This window comes from Triticum aestivum, chromosome 5D (assembly GCF_018294505.1).
Source record: "Triticum aestivum cultivar Chinese Spring chromosome 5D, IWGSC CS RefSeq v2.1, whole genome shotgun sequence".
NCBI lineage: Eukaryota > Viridiplantae > Streptophyta > Magnoliopsida > Poales > Poaceae > Triticum > Triticum aestivum.
This window is the reverse complement of record NC_057808.1, coordinates 456,841,345-456,849,908: the sequence shown is the minus strand read 5'-3', so window position 1 is coordinate 456,849,908 and position 8,564 is coordinate 456,841,345. Positions and strand designations below refer to the sequence as shown.

The following is an 8,564-nucleotide window of genomic DNA, read 5'->3' as shown; positions in this document are numbered from 1 at the left end:
CACACCCAAAGCACTCCTATGGTATCCGGGAGTTGCACAATCTCATGGTCTAAGGAAATGATACTTGACATTTGGAAAAAGCTCAAGCAAACGAACTACACGATCTTGTGCTATGCTTAGGATTGGGTCTTGTCCATCACATCATTCTCCTAATGATGTGACCCCGTTATCAATGACATCCAATGTCCATAGTCAGGAAACCATGACTATCAGTTGATCAACGAGCTAGTCAACTAGAGGCTCACTAGGGACATGTTGTGGTCTATGTATTCACACATGTATTACGATTTCCGGATAACACAATTATAGCATGAACAATAGACAATTATTATGAATAAGGAAATATAATAATAACCATTTTATTATTGCCTCTAGGGCATATTTCCAACACATAATGACGCTGAATGTCCCACGAGCCATTGACATGCCGAATTGGCACAGATCCTTATGGGTCGGATTGACTCAGGCTGTAAATGCTATAAGCAAGCAGGTCGTTAGTGGGTCGACCCACCAACTTTTCCTAAATCTTGTAGGCCTCTTACTGGGCCGACCTTTTTAACTAAACGGGCCACTATTAGGCCCGTACCACGTGTCGACGTTTTATAGGCACATAGAGTTCGTTGGATGGGCGACATATGTCATAGGGTAGAGCTGACATGTGGCCCCATTGGCGAATGAGAAGCCGACATGTGGGAAATTATCATTGGTCGAAGCTGTTAACAGATATTGGATCTGAAACCCGCACAGCTTAACGGCGACCCATTACGGTGGTTGTCATGTGTCAGTTACCCTTGAAGAACACTTCCATGACGCACCCGTTATCATCATGAAAGTGTACACTTCCTTGATGAAAAAGTGGTTTTCATGGAACACATCCCCGACACACAGGTATAACTTTCTTGATTCTATCATAAATCCGTCACAGATGTACATGGGTGACAGAAAATGTGACCTATTATGACAAATGTGTATCACCAAATTGACCGTAGCAGCAGCCAAGAGAGCTCACTAGACATGCCTCCTTGCACCGCCCGCCATTGTCCAAACGCCGGATTAGGGAGGTCCCAACAGGTTCTTGGCCAGCACGCCCCCAGCCTCACCGCCACTGCACCGCCACCCACACCAACGAGCCGCCGAGGCCCGGGCGACCGCAGCCAAAGTTGCCCACGACCCGCACTGCAGGATGGGGATGATCTGGACCGACCATTGCAGTAGCTGCCCTCGCCGCCTAGCCATGTGTGCACCGCCACCATGACATTTGTCACGCCACTGTCGTCGACCAGCTCCGGGATGCAACTGCGCCATGGCACGCGCCGCCTAGCGCCACGTCCACGGCCTGGATGCCTCAGTCTGCGAAGAGATATCCGGGCGCGCCCCCTGGCGACGGCGAGGGAGAGGGAGTGGGAGTGGGAGGTGGGGGCGGCGGCGGGAACATGTTTCCTCCCCGTCACCACGTGTGGGGTGACGCAGGAGGGAAGGGGAGAGGGACTAAACCAACAGGAAGGTGACCTAGAGGTTTCATTTGAGGCTTTAGATGACACTCTGGGTAGTGCTTTTGAGCTACCCGAGTGGCCAAGAGATTCGGCCCGGATACAGACCGAACTTTGGATGAAGCCCGGAAGTTTTTGTCGCATGAGACATAACACGCAGATTTGAATGGGTCACATATAAGAAATCCCATTCTTCTCGAGAATGGGCTCGGGCGGGAACTGATTTATACACTCTTTTCTCCTCCATTGTTAACACCAGAAAGCTTGAGAAGCTTCTCCTCTTCTTTTTTTGTGAAGAGAAGAAACTTCTCCTCTTGTGTCCTAATAAAGGCGGATGAGCCCTCCGTCCACGGTCCACCAATCCATGTTTGATTTAACAAAGGCAATAATAAATCTCTCGCAACAATAATCGGTAATGCTATCTGGCTGATGTTTCTGGGGAAGAGAATAGCAAACAAACGCATTTTGCTAGCAGTTTTAGTTACGACGCGAGATCAAACGATGGCAGATTCTGCTCATGTTTGGCTTAAAATTTACTTTTTCCTAGAAACTATCACACATCTTTGAACAAAATGACATGCTTCTCTGAATAAACTGCGAGAGAGAAAAAAGAAACATTCGCAAATGCCACCCCTCACAGCAAACGTTCGCCAGGGGTCCATAATAATTCACAGCTTCAACAAATTAAAGTTAAACAGCCCCACGTCTAAATATGTACGATCGTATGATTCGTATCAGACACCATCGCAGAATGCAAAGAGCAAAATCATGCCTACGTGCACATACACGAAGCAGTCATGTTCAGCGTAATAATTAAAACATCAGCATGCATGCATGCATGCATGGCCAAACGGCAGCGACGATGTCACGATGGCAGCTCGTCTCGTGCAATGCCGCCGTGGGGCAGCGGTGCACCTGTGCGCGCTACGTCCACACGCAGGCGACGCAGCCGCAGAGGGAGGCGAGGACGCGCCGCACCGAGCCGGCCAACGCCGCGGCGCAGCGGCGAACGGGGTCGACGTCCACGTCGCACTCGCACTCGGGGCACGGCCGGAGCAGGATGCGGCAGCGGCGGCGCCAGGCCCTGCTGAGGCAGCCCCTTTCGCGCGGCGTGACGACGATGGCGGACTGGAGGTAGGCGGACGCGGCGTGCTTGAGCAGCTGGTTGCGGATGGGGATGTTGGAGGTGTCGAAGTCGTGGAGGTCGGAGGAGCTGCCGCCGCCGCCGCCGCCGCCGCCCAGCTCCGAGAGCACGTCCCGGAGGCTCGTGTACTCGGAGCTGCCGCTGCTGCTCCAGCTCGACGGCCTCGACCGGGCGGACCGGGGCGGCGGCGGCGACGACGGTGCCTCCGGCGCCTGGGCGTCAGCGTCCATCGTCGTCACCAAGGTCCATGCGATTCGTTAGCCTTCAGAGCGCTTGTATCTGATTCTTGCAAAGATTCTTTTGAAGAGCAACGCCGATTGTTAACCTCGGAATCTCAATCCCGGCGATTGTTTCAGAACCTCATGCCCTTATAATTTAATTTGATAAATATAAAGGGATAAGAAGGAAAGGAAAACGAGGTTAAACACTTGGATTGATTAGCGTGCTTCTATTTTCTAACTGCAATGCCTAAATGTAGGGAGGACCTGGCCAAAGCTGGCAAATGAAGACAGACAATAATAGCAGGGAACGCTACTGCATGATCAGCGTGACAGGGAAAACATACTGTTTTTTTGATACCAATAGGTAAAACTGAAAACCAATGGACACTCGTATATATAACAAGAATATCAGTGCTGCTTGGACACTCTGAGCTGAATTTGAGTGCCCTAGTAGACAGTAGTGGGCAACGTCGCTACTCACACTACGGGAAAGAAGGAAACAGAACACCAAGATGGTATGAAGCAAAACTTCAAGCACAACTTTTACCAAGGTGTTTGTTTCATTTCAGCGTGAAACATATACTTTCCTGCTTGTCCAACTATGTTATACATATAATCGCTCACCGTCTCGCTGATGAGCATGGGGTAAGAGAAGCAACATCACTACGAATAACGAGAATGGGCAGATGGATCGATAGACAAATTCCATTTATTTACAATCAATGTATCAATGGCACATTTTCTGAACAGAGAGTGCGACATGGAGAGGTATACCACGGTGAGAAATCCATGTTCTGTTATTCTGGGGGTATGGTGTCTATGAAATTGCTGGTACCTCATCTCTGCCCGGATGAACGGTCGCCCTTTATAAATCCCGGCCGCACCTATCGCAGACTGGTGTTTTTGCCTCCGATTCTGGCTTCTTGATCTGCTTCTGCAACTGCGGCAAGTCATGCTCGAGCACATCGCTGAGTGCCTTTGATGCTTCTGCGAGCTCCTCAGAACTGGAACCACAGGTTTTGGGTATTAGCAAGCAAACACGATCACATAATACTGTGTCAGTAAATGCAGACTTCTGAATAACCAGAGAACGAGGCGTGATAACACGTGGGCAAATGGGTCATACCTGATTGAAAGGGGAGGGGCTAACCGGATAATGGTGTCATGCGTGGGCTTTGCCAGAATGCCTCTCTCCTTTAGCTTGATGCAAATGTCATATGCAGAAGCAGGGTATAGAGCTTTGCTGCATAGGTCTACTGCATTAAGCAAACCTCTCCCACGTATTTCCCTGATAATATGAGGAAACTTCTGTTGAACCTTTTGTAACTGGTCTCTGAACTCCTGACCTAACTCCGCGGCTCTGCAATTAAGTAAATGGTCAGAAGAAGAAAGGATAATAGAGTTGTATGTATCTTGAAATAGAAATGATTTAGACAGTTACTGGAGTTTCTTGTAAAAAAATAATGTACCTTTCAACAAGACCTTCATCCTTGACCACTTTCAGAGATGCGACTGCCACAGCACTTGCCAATGGGTTTCCACCAAATGTACTGCAATTGATCAAAAGTAACTGTGTAAGAGTAATTTCAGGGACAAGACATACACAAAAAGAACACTGAAAATAACGGAGAGATCATGCAGCTGAATCTAGAGTGTAATTTCCTAGTGTGATGGTCAAAACTAGACGACATCATGTTGAGATTTGTAATCACTAAAGCCAAAACTGAATCAGCTTTCATTTAATTTTTCTTTGGAATGAACTTAAACAAACAAAATTAACAGTGGTTCACACCTTCCATGTTCTCCTGGCTTGATACACAGCATGATATCCTTATCCGCGAGAACCGCACTGACCGGAACTACTCCAGCACCAAGTGCCTTGCCTAGAATCTGTAGAGTTGAGATAGATTGTCAAAAATCAGAACTGTAGTTGCTATCGTAGAACAAGACGAAAACCTCACCCACCAGGTACTCGTGTAATAGAAGAGGATATAGATGGAGAATACCACCTCACCACCAGGTACTTGTGAAGCGAGAAGAGGAGATACGTAGAGAGTATCAGAAAAGACACTTACCACCATATCAGGTCGTACATCTTCCCAGTCGCATGCCAACATTTTGCCAGTTCGAGCTATGCCTGTTTGGATCTCATCATCAATCATCAGAATGTTGTGCCTAGAACACAAATCTCTGACAGCTTTCAAATAACCATCTGGTGGGATTATTACCTACACGAATTTGCAACAGAATAAAGGATATATTCAGAAAAATGGTAACATCAAGACATAAAAAATCATGATATAACAGAAACTTGGGTACAGGCACCATAAATGTCACCTATAGTAAAACTAGCCCTATCTTTTTAGCACTTTGGTTAGCAAAGGGACTGATTAATCACTGTAATTTTTTTCCATAAATGAACTTCTCAAGTTATCTGAATACTGGCAAATGATTTAAAATATCCAGATATACATGTTTCCCAATAATGTCAGACAGATATGGCACCGTAATTAAATCGCATTGCTTGGATCTGATCACTTGCAATTTATAAAGCAGGAGAGTGTGCAATGAAAGGGTTCCCCTAATGTCATATGTCTATCTATATCATAAATTACTTTCTTGTCATTTGTTTTCCATTTTGCAAGATTATTATTCTACTGTTGATCATTTTATTGCTACCACATCTAGTGCATCTTGACATTTAAGCTGGAAAATATGCTCAAGCATATATGTCATTCGTTAGTTATACTCTTAGATGTACCCAGAAAGTGCATATCATGCAGACATAACAAGCTCTTCCAGTCAATTAAACTCTCAAACTGAGTTCGATATGAACACAGTACCACTATGCAACATCAACTAGGGGAGAATTAGTTTCTAACTATAGGGAATAACTAGCAACAGAGGATAACGAAAAATTCAAAAAAAAAAAAGCCAGTAACTTGAAGATTCATACCCCAGCTTCTCCTTGGATTGGTTCAAACAAAAAACCGCATATACGATCCCCATGCTCTGCACCAAATAGTATTTGTCAGCATGCTTCTACACACTAATGACAGTAGCATATGGTAGGCACTTGACAGAGCTCAATGGATTGAATACCTTTAAAGATTTTCTCCAACCCATCAATGTCTCCAAAATCAACTTTAAGATGACCAGGAACCAAAGGACCAAAACCACGAGTTGCATCATTGTCACAGCTCATTGAGATGACACCCAATGTCCGACCATGGAAACATCCACAGCAAGACACAATCAAAGCCTGCAAAACTCCAAACATTTGACAAAAGTAGTTATTACTGGGCTTCCAGCTTCTCAAGGTATTAACCACTGGATTTGCCAAGACATAAAATATGATAGTTTTCCTTTAGTTGTATCATAGAGCGATCAAACACTTAACAACAAGCAGGAAAACAGACACTGCTTCAGCAGCTTTTTTGCACCTGTCATTAAGTTTTTCATTTATTTAAAACAATGATATGATATCTATATGTATTTTCAGGATATCCAGATAAAATAAGCAAGAGCATATATCTGGGAGCAACACCATATACTAAAGCATGGATATATCTCCGATCAGCACATGTAGGCTCAAGTTGGGGGCTATGATGCACTTATTTTGAAGATGTTGTGAGAAAGGAACTTTTGACTTGTGACACGTTTACTCTATGGTAAATGATATTAAAGTTAGATAGATTCTATTATGTGATGCTTTCCTCTCACATTTCTTCTCATATGTCATCAAACAACTATTTTATGATATATTTGCTTGCTTGATTATAAAAAACAACTAACCAAACATCATCATCCGCGACAATGTCAAACAGACCCTTAAGTATTTGTTTATTTATCTGCGAAGAAGCCTTAACAGTTAACGGGCCATCCAGGGAACAGAATATGCTAGGCAGAGGCAAGTCAGAGCTGAATTGAAAGCTAAGCATGTTAGCAGGTCAGAAATCCATTGAAGCACCAGCACATCCCAATACTGGAAAAACACTAATAGGATTACACATGTAGCATATCGTGAAGTTATACCTCGTTCTTTGGTATATTCTTCTTTTCATAACCCCATTTCCTTGCCAATTTAATGGCTGTTTCCACTCCTTCGGCTCCAGTGTTCATTGGCAACATCATATCATACCCAAACATGCTCGTCAAATACTCCGCAAAGACTGGGAATTTGTCATTGTAGAAAGCTCTGGAACTAAGTGTGAGCCTTTCTGCTTGTTCTATGAGAGCTCTTAGGACTTTTGGATGGCAATGGCCCTACAAGAGAATTGACAAACCAAGATCATTTATGAGCATAAATAAGTTGTCTCAAAGAATGCACACCAACTAATTCCGAACTGTGAGGGTCAAATAGCACTTGGATAAAATGTCTAATTGCAGAGAAAATAACCTGATTGACTGCAGAATAAGCAGAGAGAAAATCAATATATTTGTTGCCTTCAGGGTCCAATATATGTGAACCTTCCCCTTTGGAAAACACCATGGGAATCGGGTGGTAGCTGCACGCAGTAAAATGTTGAGGCCAGCAAGAATTTCAGACTAGAATTTTGGATCATCGCATCATCAAAATGGAAAGCACGATTTTGCAGGTAATTCAGAGAGGTCAGAATCTCACATATTCTTTTTTCTACCAATGGAAGAAAGGAAGCACTAAGAAATGTCGGCATCCCAATCAAATACGAGGTATTGAAGCAAGTACGAATTTAGACTAGTTCGAAACAAAGGCGACGCCGTTGAGTCACTGTCACTACAATGATATACAGAAACTGGAGTCTCTGTATATGCACTCGGTACTAGTCATAAACAAACATCCCAAAATTGACATGCGAGAATCTGCTGAAAAATGTTCCTGCAAGCCCAATTTGGTGATCGATTACTCCGCATGCGGAACCGCGCCACTAATTCAAGATGAAGTGCCGAAGAAGAATATATAAACATGAACGGAGTTGATCGAAATGGAGGCCCCGAAGACAATCCCAGCTCGCCCGAACCCGAACCCAGCGCCGAAGCCCGCAACGCGCGCGATTGTAAGCAATGATGGGTAGAATTTGCCACTAAGACATTTACGCAAGCACAAGGCGTGCGATGGCGCGAGAAGGCGGGGAGAGGGTGCGATCTAGAAGCAAGAGCAGTCACCGTACTTGTGCGCGCTGCAGTCCCGCTCCATCCGTATGAGCTCCTCCGACGACAGCGCCGCCGCGGCGCGCTCCGCCGCGGGCACCGAGGCGGAGCACATCCCCCTCCGCGCCATCGCCAGCGCCAGCGCCCGCGCCGCACCCCGCCGCGCCACCGCCGCCGCCATCTCCGCCGACTCCCTCTCGGCGCGCGCGCGTTTCACTCGCTTCTAGGGTGTGGAGTGTGGTGGATGCGTCGTCGTACGTACGAGGCGTGCCAGTGCGGGGCCCCGGTCCAGCCGGCTTCTTCGTCTTATTGTTGCGTGGTGGTAGTGCCGGAAGTGGAGGACACGCCACCGTCCGTCCGGGGCGAGTTTGGCCGCGGTTGCTTCCTGCGTTGGGGTGCGGAACCAAAGCTGCTCACGGCGTCTCTGGATGGGGGCGGAATGGGGCGGAGTTATCCGTCCGCCTCGGCCCGCCGGCGACTGCCGTTTGGGTTACGGAACAAGGCAGAGTGAGAAAGAGAGAAGTGGAGTGGCGTGCGCGCGTCGCGATGGGTTGGGGCTCGAGCCACAGCTATCAGCAT

At 46.5% G+C, this 8,564-nt stretch overlaps 2 protein-coding genes across 2 annotated transcripts; both read right to left on the bottom strand.

Annotated features, from left to right (window-relative positions):
* Nucleotides 1–2,175: 2,175 nt before the first annotated feature.
* LOC123122725 (uncharacterized) lies at nucleotides 2,176–3,195 on the bottom strand. Its single transcript, XM_044543052.1, has one exon. It carries the CDS (start codon nucleotides 2,862–2,864, stop codon nucleotides 2,415–2,417), a length of 450 nt encoding a protein of 149 aa, XP_044398987.1. The 5' UTR covers nucleotides 2,865–3,195; the 3' UTR covers nucleotides 2,176–2,414.
* Nucleotides 3,196–3,373: 178 nt separating this feature from the next.
* On the bottom strand, nucleotides 3,374–8,493 carry LOC123122724 (ornithine aminotransferase, mitochondrial). The gene is made up of 10 exons (XM_044543051.1): nucleotides 8,006–8,493; nucleotides 7,255–7,363; nucleotides 6,891–7,121; nucleotides 5,958–6,117; nucleotides 5,812–5,867; nucleotides 4,931–5,083; nucleotides 4,648–4,745; nucleotides 4,325–4,405; nucleotides 3,982–4,215; nucleotides 3,374–3,859 (listed from the first exon to the last, which is right to left on the bottom strand). The coding sequence occupies exons 1-10, from the start codon at nucleotides 8,164–8,166 to the stop codon at nucleotides 3,721–3,723; spliced, it is 1,422 nt and encodes a 473-aa protein (XP_044398986.1). The 5' UTR covers nucleotides 8,167–8,493; the 3' UTR covers nucleotides 3,374–3,720.
* Between the last annotated feature and the right edge of the window lie 71 nt (nucleotides 8,494–8,564).